This window comes from Balaenoptera acutorostrata, chromosome 9 (assembly GCF_949987535.1).
Source record: "Balaenoptera acutorostrata chromosome 9, mBalAcu1.1, whole genome shotgun sequence".
In the NCBI taxonomy this organism is placed as follows: Eukaryota; Metazoa; Chordata; class Mammalia; order Artiodactyla; family Balaenopteridae; genus Balaenoptera; species Balaenoptera acutorostrata.
In genome coordinates, this window is record NC_080072.1 from 4,501,850 (window position 1) to 4,524,378 (window position 22,529).

At 62.8% G+C, this 22,529-nt stretch overlaps 1 protein-coding gene and 1 pseudogene across 4 annotated transcripts in view; one reads left to right on the top strand and one right to left on the bottom strand.

Annotated features, from left to right (window-relative positions):
* Nucleotides 1-14,482, bottom strand: part of TPCN2 (two pore segment channel 2) — a 31,472-nt gene extending 16,990 nt beyond the window's left edge. For 2 of the 4 annotated variants that reach the window (XR_009009307.1, XM_007171121.2), the window contains exons 1-8: nucleotides 14,314-14,482; nucleotides 9,958-10,022; nucleotides 9,153-9,229; nucleotides 8,612-8,789; nucleotides 7,203-7,319; nucleotides 2,596-2,702; nucleotides 2,048-2,120; nucleotides 519-606 (exon numbers count right to left, since the gene is read on the bottom strand). Coding sequence is in view for 3 of the 4 variants with exons in the window: in XM_007171121.2 (XP_007171183.2) it covers nucleotides 519-606; nucleotides 2,048-2,120; nucleotides 2,596-2,702; nucleotides 7,203-7,319; nucleotides 8,612-8,789; nucleotides 9,153-9,229; nucleotides 9,958-10,022; nucleotides 14,314-14,425 (817 nt within the window). In the remaining variant the exon portion in view is untranslated. Of the gene's footprint in view, nucleotides 1-518; nucleotides 607-2,047; nucleotides 2,121-2,595; nucleotides 2,703-7,202; nucleotides 7,320-8,611; nucleotides 8,790-9,152; nucleotides 9,230-9,957; nucleotides 10,023-10,640; nucleotides 11,568-14,313 lie in introns of those variants that run through there. The other 2 variants (XM_007171122.2, XM_057553436.1) reach the window with 2 other exon arrangements.
* Nucleotides 14,424-22,159, top strand: LOC103011792 (serine/threonine-protein kinase TAO2-like; annotated as a pseudogene).
* Nucleotides 22,160-22,529: the final 370 nt, after the last annotated feature.

The following is a 22,529-nucleotide window of genomic DNA, read 5'->3' on the forward strand; positions in this document are numbered from 1 at the left end:
CCCCGGCCCGAGCAAACAGAGGCCCCCTCAGCAACCCTGACACAGCGAGTGCCACAGCCACCGGAGACCCCAGGGCCTCTCCCACGCGGTGCGGCCAAGCCTCACCCCACGGCTGGGCCGCAAAGAGGAGACCACCAAGGGCCCCGCTGAGCACAGCTTGATCCGTCACCACACAAAGAACACCGTCCATCTCTAGCTTCTCAGGACGCAGAAAATGAGGGGAAGAGGAGAAAGGAACAGAGAAAGAAAATTGGGAAGGAAAGGGAAGAAAAAGGGAAAAAGTAGGAGAGAGAAGGGAAACTAGAAAAAGAGAAAAAGAAAATCAAGAAGGAAAGGAAGGTAGGAGGGAGGGCTCCAACATCACACTTTGATTCCCCAGCTCTGGACAAAAAGGCTTTAGGGGCTCCCACCCCCAGCTGGGCCTTCAGGCTCAGCACTGACTCCGCCCCCCGCCCCGCCCCCGCCCCGCCCCACCCAACAGGGCCCCCAGCCCAGCCCCACCCGCCTGCATCCCGCACCATCAGGGTTGTTGGCGGTGGTCAGCAGCACCAGGAGGGAGGTCAGAGCCTCGGGCAGGCTGCGGAAGTGGGCCAGTCGCTCCCTGTCCTGCGGAAGCAGACATGGCAGCACTGAGGCGCCGCCCGGGCCTTAGGCCACCAGAGCCCAGGCCCTGGACCCAGCAAGCCAGGACCACCCACCGAGGCTCAGCAGCCCCGGACCCGCACCTCCCCATCACCTCCCAGCGGGCTCCGAGCTGGAGGCCGGACAGGACCTAACTCAGGACCTCCGGGCCCAAGGGCCAGCATCCGGGGATGCCACACACCCACACGGACACCAGCCACCGGAACAGGAGAACAGCTCTCGGCCAGCCCGGCAGAGAGCATCACAGCCCAGACACAGAGAGGGCCCACGCGGGGGCCAGCCAGCCCGCTCTCAGCCAGACTCTCCACACGCTATGCCGTGTGCCTTACACCCAGTGTGGGTGGAAGGCGTGGCGCCCAGACACACAAAACCACCTGATCACTTAGGGAGCCTTGCAAAGCCGCCTTCCCAGCTGCCGCCCGAGGGCCAGCCCTCCAGCAGACACCCTGGAACCCTCAGCGTCCCCAGGTCAGAGGCCCACCCCAGCCCCCCTCGCCCAGTGCACCCACCACCCCTGTCCTGGGCTCCGCGAACAGCAGGGTCACTGGACAGACACGCGGGGCCTGAGAGTCTGTTAGCCAGTCCCACCTCACAGCCTAGGTGCCCCCGACACGCAGACACGCACACACACCCACACCCATGCATGCACACACACACAGAGCACCCACAGAGATATACAGAGACACACACACACGCACACACACACACACACACGCATGCGCGAAGCGGAACTCCTCCCGGGGGTCTGAGGGATGGTCTTCGTCTTCCCTCACGGGAAGCACAGCCACAACCCCCAAGTGTTGCCACGAACTCACTGCAGACCGGCCCTGGCCAAGCACCGGGCACGATCCCAGGACAGAGGCGCACGACAGCCCCGCCGGGACATGAGGAAAGAACACGGGACGGCAGATGCAAGGCAGGCCCCAGGGGTGACACCTCCGCACAGCAACAAGCTGCCGGGGGCCGGGCAGCAGGGCGGGGCTGGGAGGGAAGGGGGCCCACGCGGGGAGGGGAGGAAGTGGTGGCAGGTGCCCTCTGGAGAGGCGAGGGGCCATCCTGATGGCTAGTCTGAGGGGCCTCCGTCTCAGTGAGGTTCGGGGAAGGCGGGTCAGCAACCGGCCCAGCAGAGAGGGGACTTGGGAAGGGAACAGGCAGAGCCGCGTAGCCAGAGCCCAGGAGGCCCGGAGCGGACACCCTGGAGATGTGGCCCCTTGAAGAAAGATGCCTGGCGTCCAGGTGGGCCACTACTGACCTCCTGGCGATGAGGCGGGCGGGTAGCCTAACCCGGTCCCCACCTCTGCCGGCCCGAGGGCTACCGGGCGGATTAACCAGGGGCCGCGCTGTCGATCACCCTGCAGCGAGCCTGCCCGGCTGGGAACAGGGCAGAGCGCAGAGCGCACGGTACCTTCTCGCCGGGGAAGAGCAGCATCCCAAACACGGTGAAGAGACACAGGTGGATGGCCAGCAGCAGCCCAACGCTGGGGGCGAGAGCGGCACTCAGCGCCGGGCAGACGGGGCTCCAGGACAGCCGACCTGGCCGCGCAGCCAGGTCCCTCCTCCGCCCCAGACCTGCCGCCCTCCCGCCCAGGGGTCCCGCTCAGCGGAAAAGCGCAACCCCAGGGGAGTGTCCCAGGGGCCTGGGAGAGGCAGCGTCCCAGGAGCCCCGGACTCTCAGAGGGGAAAGGCCGCTTCCATTAACCTGGGCCAGACGGGGAAGGATCATCCACGTGAGTCATGGGGGTGGGGTGGGGGATGGCGGGGAGGGGAGGGGTCAGAGACAAGGTGGGAAGTGCCCGCAGGATGCAGCAGGGGGCGGGGCTCAAAGCAAGGTCATTTAGGGGGCCGCCCTGAGTGTGAGACAGAGACCCCCAAATGCCCACCCACCGGCCTCCCCAGATCAGGGGAGGGGAGCCCCCGCCCAGCTCTGCCAGCCCACCTGACACCACAGCCCACCTGGCCATCTCTGGCAGCGACCACCTGATGCACTTGAGCGTCTTCTTCATCATGGAGGAGTTCTGCATCAGGAAGAAGGGGCGCAGGAGCCGGCGCACCCGCACGGGCTGGAAGAGACCAGGACCCGGGACGCTGAGAACAGCCACTGCGGGCTGGCAGACGGCACGCAGGCCCAGAGGCCCGACGCTCTGCACGAGGACGGCCACGGCCCCCCGGTCTGCGGGCTCCCAGCGCGCCCGGCCTTGACCTCACAGGCTCAACATGCTCCCCGCTCCCTCCCGGGGCCCAGCTGGGAACCCCCGCCCCCAGACCTGCCAGCACCGGGAAAAGGGGGCGACCAGTGTGCCTCTCCAGCACCCCACTCCTGCTCTGGCCGCGGCCGGGCGCCCTGCACGTGTCTGTGAAGCCGGCTGTCCTGCCCTCTGGGGGCTCTTCAGGCCTCCTCTCCGCGGCCCCCAGCCCCTCTGCTCAGCTCCGGGCCTCGGCCTCCAGCACAGATGGACAGAAACGGAGCAGGACCCCCACACCTCCACTCACACACACACATGAACACACACACGTCAACACACAGACGTCAACACACACACGTCAACACATACACACACACACACTCCTTCCTCTCCTCCCTCCTGTCACAACCCAACAGCCCTCCTCCCCGTGCTCAGGACCCCGGCCCCTCAGAGGCTCCCTCAGGGGCCCTTCCTCCCTCCCCCACGTGGACACAAACACCACGTGTTTCCACAACCTGCCACTCACAACAAAAACGACACTCGCCCCTTTGTTCACCCGTTTCCCGCTCCCACCCCAGCCAATCTGTCCTCCTGTCCAAGGGCAGGGGACCCACCTGCGGTGACCGCCAGGCCTCTGAGCCCAAGGTCACCTCCCGTCCTCCTGCCTGGATTGGCGGCTGCCTCGCCCCCCGCCCGGTGCCCTGGCCACCGCCTCTGTGCCCGACCATGTGCTGGACGCCCTGAGCCCCCGCCTCCCCGCTCTCTGGCCTCACGCCTCAGGGGACATATGCGTCCTTGGGATTTTAAGGGTCGCAACACGTTCAGTCTCCAACCCAGGCTCTCAACTCCAGACACGTCCTAATGGACATCTTGTCTCAGAAACATGAGGCTGATGGAGTCACCTCCGGGCCCAGCCCTCCGGGACTGCCTGGAGGCCCAGGGCACCCACCCCTCCCCGTCCCACTGGCTGCCGCGCTCGGCACCCCCATTCCCCCCACCCCCTCTCAGCGGGCTGCTTGCACCCAGCCCTTCCATCCCGCCGTCAATGCCACCTCCGGCGCTGCGTGGGCGACCTGCCATCTCGCCACCTGCCTCGATTTTTTTTTCCCCGCACACATCTGGTGCTTCCTGGTACCGTCAGCCCCTCTCACAACAGAACGAGGCCCCGCCAGCAGCAGCGCACAGTAGGCCCTCAAAATGTCTGCAGTGTGAGCGTCCCAAGGACTCACTCGGCCTCCCCGGGCTGCACTCGCCCTCAGAAGGGGCCCCGGCTGCCGACAGGACTGAGAAGGGAGAAGGAAACAGTGGTGAACGGGCGAGGCTCAGGGGTCCGCCCCACTCCCAGGCTGAGGGACCAGTGCCCCAGCTCACCCACGACCCGCTCGCTGCCCCTGGGCGAAAGCTCCAGTCTCGGGGCCCATATCGGGAGTCTTTCAGCCCGTCCCCCAGGCCGAGCAGGAGCTAGAGGTCCAGCCGCACCCACTCCCTGGGTTCTGGGCCCTCGCCTGTAGTCAGACACAGACCAGAGCACGGCTTCCTCCAGACGCAGTAACCCCACCCAACCCAACCCACCGAGGGCCTTCCCGATGGCTGGGGCCACATTACCGCCACGGATGCAGGGAACGCATGTGAAGGGTGGGAAGACGTTCCCACGTGACCTGCCTGCAAGGAGAGCCAGCCCAGTGCCAGCTAAGCCCCTGGCGAGGCTTAAATCACACCGAGAATCACAGCCTAGGCCTCTGAGCCTTTAGAAAGAAGCTACCAACTGATCTGCAGAGAACTAGTCTCTTACGAGAAACAGCCACGGCAGTCACGACCACGGCCTATCAGCTGACCAGCAGACCATGTGTGACCTGACCCTCCAGCCACAGGCTGGGGAAGCAGGACTCCCTCAGGTGCCAAAGGACAGGAAAGACCAGACTGGAGCAGGTCAGAGGCCCCGGTCCTCCTGCAGGCCCCAAGGCCGGGGGAGCTCTTGAAGACCAGCCAGCTGGCCACGGAGAAGCACCTTGGGCTTGGTGTGCAGACCGTTCTGGGTGATGGGCCAGTCCCAGCCAGAAGTGGATGGCGTGTGGCGTTACAACCTCCACGGGAAAGTCCCCGAGAGACGGTCCCACAGGGGGAGCTTTACAGAGGGCAGGGTCCACCCTGTATGGACCAGAAAGGTAATGACTCCCAGGGGGTCAGGGCCATGGAAAGAACAGCCTGGGCGCCTGGGGACGAGACCATCCGAGAGGACACGTGTGGGTGGGCAGAGAGTGCCCCCACCACGAGGCAGCAGGAGGTAGCTCTCTGGACAGATGACACGTCTGTGGATGTCCTCAGCCTTTCCCCTGGCCACCCCGCACCGATCTCCACAGGCCACAGGCAAAGTGGCCACAGAGCAGGGACAGGGGTGACGCCCGGGGCCAGCCACATGGACCCCCCCCACCCAGGCCACTACTGGGGGCCCACCCTGCCAGAGGCAGAGCCCAGAGCCGGCCCCCAGGCGGCCCCCGCGGGGACCCACCAGCTCCTCCCCAAGCAAGGCCCTCAGCTGTCCTCAGCGCACATGCAGGCGGGCGGGTATGGGCTCTGCCTGCCCTGCCCTCCATGCCTCTCCCAGGACCACCATCTGAGCCTCAGGACCAATGCTGCATCCAGACGGGGCACGGCCCACAGCTCCCACCAGCCTTACCACGGCCCTACCCCGAAGCAGCTGGCCTGTGGGAGGGCCTGGTGGCCCTGGGGTGGGGCGGGGGGGAGAGGGGGACAGCCCTTGTGGGGTGGGAAAACCAGCAGGGGCTCTGAGCACTAGGACAGAATGGGAGCAGCTACACCTCCACCCCCCACCCCACAATCCCGGGCCCTGCTGCTCTGGAAGCATCCGCTGCCGAGATGCTTCTACCAGGGACGCACGCTGGGCCCACTGGGCTGGACCACAACTGTTCATCAGAAGAGGGTTGGGGGCCAGTGTGGGCAAAAAAGCTCCGATTACCAAGGACAGATTGGGGTGTTGCTGCCCAGAGGGGCAGGGAGGTCTGCGTCCAACATGAAAACTTATCACAAAACTCCAGTAATAAAAAGCCAGGACCACTGAGGACCCAGGCCCCTCGGGAAGGTCCCCGTACGAGGGGACCCAAGGCATGTGGGGCTGGGGCAGGGGGCAGCTGGGCTCCTGGGCCACGAACCAAACAAGGCCTGCGGGTCTTCATGGCCAGTTACACAGACACAGGTTTGTATACAGCAATGGCCCTCTTTCCCCTCCCCCTCCTCCTAATCGCACGCAAGGCTCCTTGGTGGTGGTGAGGGTCACAATCTAGCCTTAAAGTGACAAATGCTCAGGTGACGTGAGACGGTCACTCAGAAGTGGAGCCGGCGGTGGTTAGGCTGGCGTCTGTCCCCTTTCTGGGGGCGGGTGAGGGCCTCCTCCTTGGTACGAAGAAGGCAGCATCTTCTCAGGGAGAAGCATGTGCCGTCGCACTCCTACAGGGCCATGGCGGAGGCATGGGGGCTGCAGGGGGCACTGCGCCCTCCACCCGCCCTGCAGCCCTGCTGTGAGCTGGGCCAGGACCCGCCACTGACACCTCTCCTTCATCGGCCGCCCCGGCCCAGCGGGAAGGAGGCAGGAGGCACGGGCTGGGGACCCGCTGGCTCCCATCATCTTGCTGCTCCCGCCGGCAGCACCCAGGGCGTCCAGCCTCCCCCTCCTCCAGCACCCCCAGAACCAGCATCATGGTCGCGCCTCCTGGAGGAGCCAGCACCCCGTTCCCAGAGGGCAGGGTCCCAGCTCTCGGAGCCCCTCCCCTGAGCTTCCAGGTTCCATAACCCCAATCTCCTTCCTTTCCTCCCCTAGCCCCAGGTTAGGGGGGCAGGGGGGTTGCTGCCTGCAGTTCTGTGTTCACCGGGCCCCCTTCTCGATTTCTTGCTTACTCAACCCCTGTCTGAGGCCCTATGTTAAATTCTCTTGACTAAAGCACCTGATGGGCTTCTGTGTCCCCGACCAGCCCTGATGGCTAAGGATGTCCCCAAACCAACCGCTCCCAGCTCTGCTCTATCAAATCACAGGGCGATGCTTCTGGGTGTTCGGGGGGAACAAAGATGCTGTCATCAGCAAGGCTGGGGGCTGCCAGCTCGGCTGAGGCAGGGCAGGAACCCCGGAACTCGCCCCCAAGGCCCCGCGCCTCCCCTAGGCCTCAGTGTCTTCATCTGCAAGATGGGGACAAGGCTCCCTGGCCCGTGGGTGACTGACGTGCTTTGGAGGGCGGGCAGAGCCGGGCAGGTGGGCCAGACGGATGCAGGGCCTCGGGACTCCCGCCCACCATTCACCTGGGCAGCTGCATCCCCCCAACCCCCAGAGCTCCCCGCCTCCCCCCTCAGAGCCGCCTCGCCACCTACCTCCTGACAAACGAGGCTCAGCGACACGATCCAGTCCACGAGAGACACGAGCAGCACCACGAGGTAGGCCCGCAGCCAGGGGTTCTTCCGAAACTGGGCCCACCCAACCAGGTAGCTCTGCAAGAGGGGCGCGGCTGAGCCGGGGGCTGGCCACACAGACCCCGGCCGGGCAGCCGGTCTGAGGCCCGCGATGCACGCGGGCGAGGCTAGGCAGCCTCAGCGAGCAGCACGGTCCCCGCGTGACTCAGAGCAGGAAGCTGAGCAACGGTCAGAAGGCCCACGGTCCTCGCCCAGCCTGCTCGTGACCCCGGGCAGCCCGTGACCTCGGGCTCCACACTGACCTGCTCCAGCCCGTGTCCTCGTGGGTAACGGGATCCCTGCCTGTCCTGCCTACCCAACCACCACTGTAGCTTGTGCGTAGGAGTCGTTCCGGAAAAGACTAGGAATCTGAGCAGATGCTCGGGGATGTGCCTTGGGAAGGCGGGATTTTTGTCACCTGTTCGGCTGCACCTAACCGCCCTTGACCCCCATCACTGACCCCCGCCAGAGGTCACAGCTTGCAGATAAAAACATGTGCTCTCGCTCACCTTTCGAGACTTCCCAAATGGACCAACCATTCCAAACAGGCTAACGAGAACTTCTAACCAGTTTCAGTTCCAGCTTGAAAACCCCCAGACCTCCTAACCACCTTATAGGCTAAAAAAGAAGAAACGAGAAACTGCGGGGGCCCTCAGTCACACACACATGCACCAACGCTCACCCACGTCCCTCGGGGTCAGGCCACAGAGGCCAAACCACCCTGTAAGGGGGTGCCCTGCAGGCAGGGTGTGGCCGTGCACGTGGGCCCGGGGCCAGAGCGACGGAATCGCTGTGATTGGTTAGAAGTGACAGAAGGCGTGGCCAGTGGTACACCCTGCATCTCAATGGGAAGTCGCTACAGCTCTGAAGCCCTGACACAGCTCAGCTCGGCAAGCAAGGCAGGGCCCACCTCCAGCTTCTAGAAGGACCCAGAGCTGCACACGGCCGGGGGCGGGACAGCAGCCCCTCCGCCCCAGGCCAGCTCCTCCCCTCCGGGCTTCTCCTCTGGGGCGGGAGCGTGGGCCATGGGGAAACGCCCGATCCCCTCTTGTTTAGTGGGGGTCCCTCCCCACAGCGGCACTGCCGGACCCTCGGCCACTCTCTCCCGGGGTCCCGGGAGGCTGTGCGCCCCCGAGGGCTCGGCCGTCCCCCGTCGATGGTCTGGGAGGGGGAAGAGCCGTCCAAGAGGCAGCCTAGGCCTCTGCTCCGTGGGTCGAAGCGCACAGTGGGACAGGCAGCTTGCTCCAGGAGTGCGAAAAGTAAACCCAGGAAGCGGCAGCCGGGCCGGGAGGGCACGGGTCCCAACCTCAGCACCCAGGCAGCCCCCTCACCTTCACGGAGACGTCGGCCGCGAAGACCAGCAGGCAGAGTGCCTCGACGCCCTGGGTCAGGCCGCAGGGCGGCTCCCAGGGGGCCGGGCGGTAGCGCACATCAGAGGTGCTGGTGAGCGAGGAGGGGGTCTCAATAAAAGCCAAAGCCAGGATCAAGAAAATGGTGAGGCTCAGAATCCTGGAAAAGGGACCAAAACTGGTCAAAAGGCAAGAACCAGCCACACTCTGGGGCCAAAAAAGCAGATAAGCAGGCGGGACGCCAGGAAGGCAGCAGGGCAGGCGCCTCGGGTCCAAAGGCCGGAGCCCACACTGCCTGCTCCGTGGCCACTCGTGTGTGCGGTCAGATAACACGTATCGGCGCAAAACTCAATTGCCATGGCTGGCCGGAAGGTTCTGGAAAGGAACCCTCACCACAGAGGGGCCGGGCTCTGCTCCGATAAGGAGGGGAGACGGCGAGGAGGGGAGCCTGCCTGCCCCCCGAGACCAGCCCCCTCCCCAGGCCCGGCTGCGGGGGCCCCGCGGCGCGCGCGTGCATTCTCACCACTGGCTCATGCTGGAGTAGTACCGTCGGTACAGCCACAGGGACCTGGCGTCCACGCGGTGGTTGATGGAGCGATACTGGAAGTGAAGGTCACGCGGGGCGCGTGAGGGTCCCGTCCGTGCCACACGGCACAGCCAGCCCCGTGCAGGGCACCCCTCTCGCCCACGACAGGCCCGAGGCGGGGACACAGGCTGGGGATCGCAGGGTCCACCTCCACTCAGTACAGGGACCAGGGGCTCGTCGGGACCCTGCAGGGTCAGACCCTCCCAAGCTGCAAGGTTTCCCCAGGGCCGGCAGGTGGACGGACACGTGCTGGCTGGATGCACAGTTGTGCCCTGTCTGTGAGGCTCTCCCCTCCTCTGTGCAAGGCTGACCGCCCCCCCACCTCAGCTGTGTCACCACGCAGGACGCCCCCAGCCTCATCTCCCACGTGGGGCACTGGTGGCTTCTACAGTCTGTTTCCCTAATTAAGCCTGCGTGTCGTCTGCAGGCAGGGGAAGGTCTTGCCACCTTTGGGCATCTTTCACTGGACCGAGATCAGGGCAGCACACAACAGGCCCTCGGCAGGTGGTGAATCAGTGGAACGAGGGACGAGGGACCCAGAAGAGCACCCAGCACATGTCTCCTTAAGGCGGACTCGAGGGGACCATGCCCCAAAGCCCAGTCACCGCAGCTACAATGACCACACGGTCCAGCAACTGCAGCCCTGGCCCCAGGATGGCAGGAGTGAAGGGGCCAGTGGGGCAGCCATCGCGCAGTCCCCACGAGCCCCAGGGACAAGCCGCCGGGAGCAGGCACCGCCCACCTGGATGGCGTCTTCGATGAAGACCACAGCCTGGTCCAAGCACAGATCCCGCCTGGCCACGGCACCTGCGGGCGGAGGGGACACGCAGGGTGAGGAGGGGGCTCAGGAGGCGCTCACCCGCTACAGGGCCACTGAGAGCAAGGCAAGAACCCGGCTGCATTCTTCCCAAGGCTCTGGAACGAGACGCCTCTTGCCCGGCAGCGCGTGTGTGCACGCCCACAGGGCAGGACCCCCGAGGGCTGGGCCCCAGGTGGGGCAGGGTCTGAGCGTGGGCTCCGGGCCCAGAGGAGAAGCAGCTCCCACGGTCCCCACCCCCTGGGGTGGAGTGGCAGAGGGCACAAAGCAGCCAGTGAGACGGAACCAGGCACAGGGGGCTCAGACCCCGGCTCCCCACCTACTGGCTCAAAGGCTGAGGGCCGTGGGCTTAAGCTCACCGTGCCCATCTCCCCCTGTCAAATGGGGGTGTTAACAGCCACACAGCTTGGCCCCCAGTGCAAGTGCAGGACCCCCCAGGGCCGGCCCGGCACACAGAACGTGCTCAGGGCCACCCTTCTGCCCCGTCCCACCAGCGGCCTCCAGGTGACCTTTGTCAGGACGCTGCACCCCAGCTTACGCAACTGTAAGACGGGGCAGCGCTACCGGCCTACCCCCTCACCAAACAAGATCCCAGATTTAACACTCACACAGGAAGACGATATCGAGAAGCTTGAGGTGCTGCGTGACCCTCCATCAAACACTGAGCACTAAGAAGGACCTTCTGAGGCCATCGTGGCCCCCTGCTTGTGTCACGGGCCCACGGGGCCAGGCGACCGCAACCGAGCCACCCTGAGGGTGGGAGCCGAGGGAACCTTCACCAACCAGGGACTGGGGTCCTCGGGGCCAGGGAGGCTGCGGTGGTGCAGGCGCCTGACTACGAGGGGCCTTCAGGACAAGTCACGTGGCTCAAACCTCTGGTCTGTCACCTTGGCCTAGGGTTCTGCCCACCGCATGGTGGGCAGCTCTGCACAGAAGCCTGATGTAAAGGGCCAAGAAAGGCACGAGGAGCCGCAGCTCACAGGACAAAGGACCCCCCCAGAGAGGCCCCAGAGAGAGTGCAGCCCAGGCCCCTGGGGGAGCAGAGCCCGCACACAGCCCCCAGCAGCTCCCAGATCCGGGCTTGGAAACGAGGTGAACGGGCCTGTCACCATTTCTGTTGAAGATTCTACTTTCACATCTGCCCTTGAGCCCAGCAGCTGCCCAAACCGCCCTTAACCGGTACCGAGAGATGCAGAGAGGCCGAGGCCAGAGGCAGGGGAGGCCGGGCACCTGGGCAGAGCTCCGGGCCCCTGCCCACTCTGCCTGCCAACCCGAGGGACGCAGCTGCTGCCGCTGTCCTCAGGGCCCGGGGACCCACCGGGGACGTGGGGGACCCTGGACAGAGACGGGGGGCTGGACTCTGTCCTGTCTCTGCCATCACCTTGCTGGGTCACCAGAACCAGCACCCTCCTCCGTCTGGGCCTCAGATTCCTCCCATGGACGGCCTCCACGCTCACGTGAGGGGCCGAAAAGTTCTCCCACGGAGGCTCTGAGGGTGGCGACTGCCTGCTTCCCCTGGAAGCGTCCCGGGAACGCTGTGATGTGAAGGCACCCTGTTTTGTTCCCTGCTGTACCCACAGAGCCCAGGACAGCGTGGGGCTCGGCACACAGCAGCCCGCAAGTCCCACTGATCGACTGAGTGAACAGCTGAGGGGAGCCTGGGAGGGCAGGGTGGTCTGAGGGGCCGCGAGAGGCCCCATGTCACCAAATCCCCGGGTGAGAATGGGACTCAGCCTGGAGAGATCCAAGGAGACAAGCTTCCTGGATAAGCAGAGACAGGCAGCCAGGGCCCCCAGAGCTCGCTCCGGGACCAGGACTGGGTGCGGCGGAAGGGGCCCCCTCTGGCCACCCGGCCCTCAAGGCACCAAACCTCAGGACACCCCGCTCTGCGGCCCCGACACCGGCCTCCCTTTCCCATCCTGCGGTGGCCGGAGGGATCCTGTCACAAACCCTCAGATGGCAATCACAGCTTCCCGTGGGTCCCCACTGCTCCAGGAGAAAGTCCACACTCCGCCCCCAGCCCGGCAGCTCGGGCGCACACTCCGCCCACCTGCCCGCCTCCTCCCCTGCTGCTTCCTCCACCCTGTGCCCTCCGTGCCACTCACCCTGAACTTGGCTCCGCCAAGGCCAAGCTCTCCAAAGCCTCCCAGGCTGTCAGCCCTACCAGGAGCACTGTCCCCCAGCTTGGCGTCTAGGGACTCATTGCCTCAGGTGGCGATCAGCTGTCAGCACCCCCCCACCACTGTAGAATGTCGCAGCACAGAGGACATGGGGCCTCAAACACCTCAGCCCTGCGCTGGTCCCCCTGCCCCAAGCCTGCCCTCCCCAACATCCCAGAATAAACCCTCCTGCCCCTCTGGCTCCAGCCCCTGCCCACTCCCCACCACCTGGGTGGGGTCCTGACCAGCTGCCTCTGTGACCCTGGGCAAGCCCCTTAACCTCTCTGCGCCTCAGTTCCTGCGGGCCCTACACAACAGGACTGATGGGCAGGCTGAATGGGTTATTGTAGCTAAAGTGCATGCGCAGTAAGCTCTTCATAAACATGTGCTATTATCGTTATTCTCGAAGCCCCTTCTACGGCACAGCGACTCCTCGTCCTCTGACCTTTCCATAACCAGTAAGAGGGTAATTCCCTGACCAGGACCAGGAAGAGAAGACGACTACCCCCACCCTGTGGTCACGGCCCATGAGGTGCGGCTGGGTCTGGACCTGACCACCAGGCCCACCGGGGTCCACGGGGCACCCAGCAGCAGCCCTCCCCCACCCCTGTCGGTAGGAGAGTCCAGCTAGCTGCGGACAGGCGGACCCTGAGCTCAGGGCCCCATCCAGGAGCCCCGCACGGGAGCTGGGCAGAAACTGAATGAGGCTCTGCAGAGCCTGGCTGGACAGCCTGACCAGGGAAATCCAGAACACAGAGTGTCCTGTCCATGTTCTCAGAAGCCCCCACCAAGGCCACGGCGTCGGGACAAAAAGCCGTCCCCAGGGTCCCCCCTTCACCAGCCACGCTGCCTGCCCCGGCTCCTGTCTCTAGCGTGGGTCTCATCTGCCCTCCATGCACTCTCCCGGGGCTGGACCTGCAGTGATCACGGTTCTCCGCCCAGAATGGCCATCAGCACTGACGCGCACCAGCTCTGCCACCCGGCCGGGCACCTGGACTCTCTCTGAATCCTCACAACGCCCCGACCACCCCCCTTTTATTGAGACTCAGAAAGGTTAGGCAACCTGCCAAGGTCACACAGCCGGGAAGTGGTCACACAGCCGACGCAAAGGCTGCATCCCCTGAATGCCACCATGTCCAGGGCCCCCGGAGATCTGGCACGGACTGGACGGAGAACTTTCCCAGGACAGCCTCTGAGATGGGCAGGTGGGCATGTTTTCCGTCTCCTGCCAGGGACCCGCCCCAATAATCCCAGGACAGGCACACACTGCGGACCCCTCCCCAACAGAGGAGGAAAGTGAGCCCAGAGACAGAAGGTGGCCCGGAAGGAGCACCCAGTGTGGGTGGCTGAGACAGATCCCAGGGCTATGTTCTTGGACAGGTCCTGGACACTCTCTGGGCCTCAGTTTCCCCTCTGAAAACGAGGCTGAGGCCCTTCCATCCCTAACCCAGCACCTAGTGCCCTTGGGGTCTGCCAGGGACAGAAGGACTTCACCCTCCCCGCCCTCCTTGGGATTCAGCAATCTCTCTGCGGGTAAACAGGAAGAGCAGGATGGAGCTGCAGAGAAGGAAGGAAGGAAGCCGCCCCAGTCTGGGGAGGCCTGCCCCAAGCCGACGCTGAAGGAGGAGCCTCACAATTCACTCCCAGCTGGGTTCGAATCCCACCTCGGCCACTTCCTGGCTGTGTGACCTTGGGTAGGGGAACGCCCCTCTCTGTGCCTCACTTTCCCCCGTAAGAACTGGGGAAAACGGAAGTGCTTCCTCCTAGGAGTCACCAAGGCGATCCACGGAAAGCACGAGGGCCTGGGCGCACCGACGGGGCTGCAGGGGGCTGGCTGCCCCTGGGCTGAACGAGGCGTCTCAGCCCGACCGGTCGGGGCCAGGGCGCGACCCCGCAGAACCTGGCTGAAGCCCGCGCCCTGGCCGGGGCCGGGGTCCGCACGGCGCAGTCGTCCCGCCCTCGGGAAGGCGGCTCCCTGGCGCGCCGCGCCGCCCGGGCCCGCTCGGACCCCGGCCGGGGGAGCGGGGCGCGCCCGCAGGGACAGCAGTGACGCGGTGCGGGCCGGCGGGACCCCCACGCGCCACCCCTGAGCGGCCCGACCCCTCCCCAGGCCGCGGCTCACCAGGGCCGACTTGGACGCTGTGACAGGAGGGTACGCCCGCCGGGGAATCGCGGCCACTTCCGCCGCGGGTCCGGCTCAGAAGGGGTTCCGATTCCTCCCGGGGGTCCGCCATGGGGTCACAGCCGGCCACCCGGGCCTCACAGAAGCACAAGACGCGAGCTCCGAGCTCCACTGCGCAGGCGCAATGTCCCCGCCCCCGGGGTTCGGGAGGAGGCGGGGACAGCCCTGTGATGTACGGGACGCTCCTTCCTACCAGCCAATGAAGACGGAGGTCTTGCTCTTGGAGGGGGGGGCTTAGCCGACCACGCCTCCTGGTGGGTGGGGCTCAGCTTCCTTCCATCAGGGAGGGGCTCTAAGGACCCTCCTAGGACTGGAAGGAAGGCCTTCTCAAAGGGTGGTCCCGGGCTTCCCTGGTGGCGCAGTGGTTGAGAGTCTGCCTGCTGATGCGGGAGACACGGGTTCGAGCCCTGGTCTGGGAGGATCCCACATGCCGCGGAGCGGCTGGGCCCGTGAGCCACGGCTGCTGAGCCTGCGCTTCTGGAGCCTGTGCCCCGCGACGGGAGGGGCCGCGATGGTGAGAGGCCCGCGCACCGCGATGAAGAGCGGTCCCCGCACCGCGATGAAGAGTGGCCCCCACTTGCCGCAACTGGAGAAAGCCCTCGCACGAACCAAAGACCCAGCACAGCCAAAAATAAATTAATTAATTAATTAATTAATTAATTAAAAAAAAAAAAAAAAAAAAGGGTGGTCCCCGGCCAGCTCTGTCAGCATCACGTGGACACGGATTAGAAATGCACATTCTTGGGCCCCCTCAGACCCGCTGAATCGGAAACTCGGCGCAGGGCCCAGGAATCTGTGTTTTGCATGTGACTTTTGGGTACATGGGAGTGACGCCAAAGGTCATCCCCCAAAATGGAATTTGAGTTTACCCTCTGATAATGAAATTAGGGAGGTTAAGTATAATTGAGGGTAAAGTTTATAATGACAAATGACACATTTGAAAAAAATATTTACACTATATATAAAAAGTATTTCCAACATTAATATGTAAAGAGCTTTTTTTCTATTGCTGCAGTGACACATCACCACAAATTTAGCTTAAAACAACTCCCACTTATTATCTCTAAGTCCTGGAGGTCAGATGTCCAGTGGCTGGGCAGCGTTCTCATCTCAAGACCTCAGGAGGCCAAAGTCAAGGTTTCAGCCCACCTGGGCTAGGCTCATCCAGGTGGGTGGCAGATTCACTGCCATGCGGCTAGGACTGAGGTACCCATTTCTTCTCTTTTTTATAAATTTATTTATTTTATTTATTTATTTTTGGCTGCGTTGGGTCTTCGTTGCTGCGCACGGGCTTTCTCTAGTTGCGGCGAGTGGGGGCTACTCTTCGTTGTGGCGCACGGGCTTCTCCTTGCGGTGGCTTCTCTTGTTGTAGAGCACGGGCTCTAGGCGCGCGAACTTCAGTAGTTCTGGCGCGTGGGCTCAGTAGTTGTGGTGCACAGGCTTAGTTGCTCCATGGCATGTGGGATCTTCCTGGACCTGGGCTCAAACCCGTGTCCCCGGAAGTGACAGGCGGATTCTTAACCACTGCAGCACCAGGGAAGCCCTGAGGTACCCATTTCTTGCTGAATGTTGGCTGGGGGTCATTCTCGGCTCCTAGAGGCTACTGCATTCCTTTATTTATGGCCCCCTCCATCATCGGAGCCAGGAAGAGAGCACTGAATCCTCCCATGCTTTGAATGAGATGCTTCGAGATGCAGCAAGGTGCTTCCAATCCTTCTGACCTCCCCCTCTGCAGCATCTCTTTGCATTTAAGGGCTCATGTGATTACACTGGACATATGGGATAATCCAGGATAATCTCCTTAGTTTAAAATTAGCTGATTAGTACCCTTAATTACATCTGCAAAATCTCTTTTGCCATCTAACTGACCATAACCACAAGCATGATGGGGAGGGGGAGGTCATGGGGCCCATAATTCTGCCTCCCATAGAGCTCTTAAAAATCAGTAAGAGATTATAAAGCAGAAACTAACACACCATTGTAAAGCAATTATACTCCAATAAAGATGTTAAAAAAAAAGAGAAAAAAATCAGTAAGAGGGACCTCCCTGGTGGTTAATAATCCACCTGCCAATGCAGGGGACGCAGGTTCGAGCCCTGGTCCGGGAACTAAGATGCTGCGGGGCAACTAAGCCCGCCCGCCACAACTACGGAGCCCACGCGCTCTGGAGCCCGGGTACCACAACTAGAGAAGCCTGCATGCCACAACGAAGTTCCTGCGTGCCACAACTAAAAGACCTGAGACAGCCAAATAAATCAATTAATTTTTTAAAACATCAGTGAGAAAAAGACTAAATTCCCCCTAGGTGGGAAAGGGGCAAAGGGTAAGAACCAGAAGTACACAAAAGAAGAAATATGAATAATGAATGCTCGAAGCAAAGCTCCACCTCGTTAGAATACAGGCATGCAAATTAAAATAACAATGAAATCCTTGAGCCCATCACTTGGCAAGTATTTAAAAGATGATACAGCTCTGAAGGGCAAGAGTGTGGTTATCCCAGGAGGGTAGAGAGAAATCACAGGATGCGTTCATGGGTTTGGTTTGTTCTTTTCTTAAACAGTCTGCATGCATTTTAAAACCTAGAAAAGGCTCCCGCCCTGTCTCCATCTTGGAATTGGGAGGAAGAGGGAGAGGGACGCTGGAACGAGACCGGGGCTGTGGTGAGGAGAGAGGCCGAGACTGAGAAGAGGAGAGGGGCAGAGGGCATCGGGACCGCCCTCAGCTACAATCTTTCAGCTGTCCTCGGGAGAGAGAAAGGGAAAGGGAGAGGGCCGGGGCGGGAGTGGGAGCTCTCACCCTCGGACTCTGGCGTGAGAGGGGCTGTGCCGTCGGAAGTCCTCGGGGTAGGCCCCCTATCAGTGGCCAAAGACCTGGGGCTCAGTCCCCTCTGTCCCGAATTTCCGGGCTTGACCCCATGCCTCTCAAATATCCGGGTCTCAGCTCCTGAGATTCCAGATATCTGGGACTCCTCTGTAAACCTGGGGCTCTGTTTCACAGGATTTCAGATATCTGGGGTTCAGGACCCTGCGTGCACCAGTATCCGGGGTTCATTCCCCACGAGTTCAAATATCAGATTCGGCCTCCTCCCCGTTCAGATATCTGGGGTTCAGACCCCACAATCAGAAATCCGGGATTCAGCGACCGGCGCCCTCGAGGAGGAGGAGGAGGACAGGACCGCGAGGTCAGACCAGGCTGTCACCCCCTCCCCTCCAGGGAAAGCTTCCCGCCGGCCCCTCAGGAAGGGGAGGATGGGGGAAGAGGTGGCAAGGGGAAAGGTCTCCTTGCCCCTCTCCCTGCTTGGCAGAGCCGATGGCGGACCCCAGGAGGAGGCGGAGGCTCTGGGCACCAGAGTGACCCCTGCCAGGTCAAGCCCCACTCTCTGGGCCCCCAGGGGCCACCATGCCGGGCCGGGAGCCTGAAGGACCCCGACGTGGCTGAGCTCTACTTCAAGGACGACCCGGAAAAGCTCTTCTCTGACCTCCGGGAAATTGGCCATGGCAGCTTTGGAGCCGTGTACTTTGCCCGGGATGTCCAGAATAGTGAGGTGGTGGCCATCAGGAAGGTGTCCTACAGTGGGAAGCAGTCACATGAGAAACGGCAGGACGTCATCAAGGAGGTGCGGTTCCTGCAGAAGTTCCGGCATCCCGATGCCATTCAGTACCGGGGCTGTTACCTGAGGAAGCACATGGCTTGCGTGGTGGTGGAGTATCGCCTGGGCTCAGCTTCTGACCTAGAAGTGCACAAGACGCCCCTTCAGGAGGTGGGGATTGCAGCTGTGAACCACGGGGCCCTTCACGGCCTGGCTTATGTGCACCCCCACAGCGTGATCCGTAGGGACGTGAGGCTGGAAACATCCTGCTGTCAGAGCCAGGCTTGGTGAAACCGGGCACTTCGGCTCTGCATCCGTCATGGCACCTGCCACCTCCTTCGCGGGCGCCCCGTACCGGATGGCTCCAGAAGTGATCCTGGCAAGGGATGAGGGGGCAGTACGATGGCAAGCTGGACGTCTCGGTCCTTAGGCATAACCCGCACCGAGCTGGCGGGATGGAAACCACCGCTGTTTCACGTGAATGCGATGAGTGCCTTACACCACACCGCACACGGCGAGTCCCCCGCGCTCCAGTCAGGACACTGGTCTGAGTACTTCCGGAATTCTGTCGACTCCTGCCTTCAGAAAATCCCTCAAGACAGACCATCCTCAGAGGTTCTTCTGAAGCACCGCTTTGTGCTCTGGCAGCAGCCACCCGCAGTCATCATGGACTTAATCCAGAGGACCAAGAATGCTGTTCGGGAGCTAGGCAACCTGCAGAACCGCAAGATGAAGAAGATGGAGCTGCGAGAGGCGCCCAGTGGCCCTGGCGCTGAGGCCCCAGAGGAGGAGGAGGAGGAGGAGGAGACCGAGCCCTACACACAGCGGGCCGAGACATGGGCCGGTCTAGGAGCCCTCCAGCCAGGGCAGCTCAGTCAACAGCCTGGTAGACACCTCTGAAAAGGAGGCACAAGGCCCTGAAGCCCGGGAGACGGCCGCGATGCAGGAGGGCAAGCACCCCGTCATCTCCCACAGCTCCATCATCCACCGGCTGCCGGGCTCCGACAACCTCCGTGACGACCCCTGCCCGCCAGAGGTGACCCCGGGCCCTCTCCAGCCACCTGCAGCCCCGGGTCCCACACCCACCACCTCTTCTGCCCACCGACGGGGCTGCTGCCGCAGCCAGGACCACTCTGCCACCACCCGTACTGCCTGCCGGGTCAGCCGTCAGACCCAGGAGCGTGAGCAGGGCTGAGCCCTGCGGGAGCAGCTGTAGGCAGAGGCGACAACAGCACCAGAAACAGCTGCCGGCGTTGGAGCTGAGGTTGAGGGTTAAGCCTCAGGAGCGGGAGCTCGAGGGGCAGCGCGCTGGCGTTGGGGCTGAGGCCGAAAAGCTGTCCGGGCGGCAGCAGGCTACCGGTGAGAAGACGGCGCGAGCTGCCCAGGCTGAGGAGGGTAAGTTCCAGCCGCACGTCCTCGGGCAGCAGAAGAGGCAGCTGGCCGCCCTGCCGGAGGCGCAGAAGCGAACCTACAAGCTTCGGAAGGAGCCGCTGAAGGAGGTGGGATAGGGCTGCAGCAGTGGATGGAGTTGATGGAGGGTCAGGCGGCCCTGCCCTCCTGGCTGTCCCGCTGCCCTTTCCTAGGAGCTCCAGGAGAAGCCCAGCACACCCAGGCGGGAGAAGGCCGGGTGGTTTTGCGGCAGAAGGAGAAGCTACAGCAGCGCCAGGCAGAGGAGGAGGCTGGGCAGGGGCGGCGGCAGCGCCAGTACTTTGAGCTGCAGTGTGGCCAGTACAAGCGCGAGGTGCTGCCGGCTCGTCACAGCCTGGACGAGGACCTGCTTCGAGAGGTAGACCACCCCCTCCCTGTTCCCCTCCCAGATCCCAGACACCTACATCCTTTTGCATTTGCCTCACTTGTGGTTGCCTTTCCCCTCTGCCCTCACTCGTGTTACGGCTCGGCGTCTTTTCAACACCTCTTTCACTTCTCATGCCCACCAGACCCTGCTAGAGTTCCCAGGCCCGCCAGGAGCTTGGTTCCCTTTCACCTCTCACCTGCACCCCGCCTCTCCCCACCCTCAGCTCCCTCTGCCGAGGAGTCCTGGGGCTCTCACTTCCTGGACACCAACAAGGCTTTCGGACCAGTTTCTGGGCCCTGCCTCTCTTTTGCCTCAGGACTTGAACAAGAAACAGACACAGAAGGAATTGGAGCGTGCATTGCTGCTACGGCAGCATGAGGCCCCACGGGAGCCGGAGCTACGGCAGCTCCAGGCCGTACAGCGCACACGGGCTGCGCTCACCCGCCTGCAGCAGCAGACGGAGCTGGGCAACCAGCTGGAGTACAGTAAGCGGCGTGAGCAAGACCACGGCAGGGCACGCGGCCCAGGTTCGCCAGCAGCCCGAGAGCCTCAAAGTACGTGCAGGCCAGTGTTCCGCGGGCCTCCCACTCCCTGCTCCTGGGGCTCTGGGACCACCTAACACAGGCACCCTTAAAGAAGAGCAGCCCTGCTCATCTGGCCAGGAGGCAGGCCAAAGAATCCTGGGAGGGCTTCCCTGGTGGCGCAGTGGTTGAGAATCTGCCTGCCAATGCAGGGGACACGGCTTCGAGCCCTGGTCCGGGAAGATCCCACATGCCGCGGAGCAGCTAAGCCTGTGTGCCACAACTACTGAGCCCACGCACCTAGAGCCTGTGCTCCGCAACAAGAGAAGCCACCGCAATGAGAAGCCCACACACCGCAACGAAGAGTAGCCCCCGCTCGCCACGACTAGAGAAAGCCTGCGTGCAGCAACGAAGACCCAATGCAGCCAAAAATAAAATAAAATAAGTAAATTTTTAAAAAAAGGAGAAGAATCCTGGGAGAGGAGGAGGAAGCAGTTCCAGAGAGGAGGATTCTGGGGAAGGAAGGGGCTGCCTTGGAGCCAGGAGAGCAGAGGATGTTGGGGAAAGAGTCAGGAGCCCCTCGTCCCAGCCCACAGAAACAGAGGAGTTTGGCTGATGAGGGAGTTTGGGGGCCACCTGAGGAGGAGATGGAGGAGCTTAGAGTTCCGTCCTGGCACCCCAGGATGGACTGTCTGGTGAGGGACAGCCATCTCTAGGCTCCCTCGGGGTCCTAAACGGAGCCCCCTCCTCCTCTTCCTCCTCCTCCTCAGGGACTGGGGCCACTGTTGGACCCTGGACCCAGCCAAGCTCAAACTCCTCATCCAAGAGGCTACCATCCTCCTTCCCCCACAACCTCCATTTCCCCAGATGCCTCCTGGCCCACGGCGCTCTGTGGCTGGCTTTTTTTTTGCTTAACATTATGTCTGAGAGAGCCATCTCTTCTGCTGTGAGTATCAATAGTTCATTCTTTTTTTATTGCTCTATATAAATATGCCACAATTTGTCCATTTTAATGACAATGGTCATTTGAGTTCTTTCCAGTTTTGAACTTTTGTAAATAAAGCTACTGGAAGCTTAAAAAAAAAACAGACATCCCCCCGGACCCCCTCCCACACATCTGAGGCCCAGGCCTACTAGCCAGCTCCCTGGACTCCTGTCCCATGGCCTCTCGGCTGGACCCTCCTTTGCGGTGGGGTCCTCCTCCGGCCTCCTGCCCCTGCTACTTCTACTGACGCTCCCACTGCTGGCGGCCGGTTGGGGGGTGGCCTGCAGGCAGCCCTGCTGGCCCTCGAGGTGTGGGGCTCCTACCTATTTCTTTGTACAGCTCTGCCCCTGCCCACCTCCGTCTATTCCTACTCCTGGCTCAGGGCACCGCACCTGGGGGCTGTCCGCAGTCTGAGCTGGCGCCAAGGCCTCATGGGTGTCCCTCTGGGCCTTGGGGCTGCCTGGCTCTACCTCTGGCAGCTGTGGCAGCTGGGGGCAAATGGGTGCGGCGGCAGGGCCCCCGGATGCCCTGGGGCATCTCTCAACTCTGGTTGCGCGCTCTGCTGCGTCTGTTGCCCGCGACCTTCAGGGCCCTACGGAGCCGGGGGGTACCTGGGCCTATTCGCACTCTACCCCAAGACCAACAAGGACGGATGGCTTCTGCAGCCGTCTGCCTGTCCCTGGGCCCCGGCGGGGTAATCCTCTCACTGCCCATCACCCACTAGCCCTGTTGGCAAGGTTTTGGGCCCCGTGCAAGGGCTGGAACTGGCGCCTGGCACAGGCCAGCCAGGGTTTAGCCACCCGCCTGCCCCCCTGGGCCATCCACACACTGGCCAGTTGGCCGTGAGCGGCCCAGCCGTATCCCCCCGCTGCTACCACACAGCCAGCGCCGGCTAAGCGCCCCTGCTTCGCACCAGGCACCACCAGGGACTCTAGCTGCGCGGAGATCCCGAGCCCGACAGGGGCCCTGCCTCCCTGCAGGTGACCAACTCTAGCTCCTCCCCAGCCCAAATCTAGAGCACTGAAAATGCGCTTTATCTCCCACTACTCAGTGACGCTTCTCCAGTCCCAATGCTCTCCTCCCCTTCACCACTCCTTCCTCGGGATGCTTCCCCACCTCACCCACTAGCCCTTCGGGCCTCTAGACAGGCAGCGTCCTCTGCCGTGGAGTCCGGAGATTATATTTAGGGGTTCTCCTGACGCTCCTCCCCCACCCTAAGTTATTGCTGTTCTCCCCCCATGTGCGCCCATCCTCATCCTCGTCGAC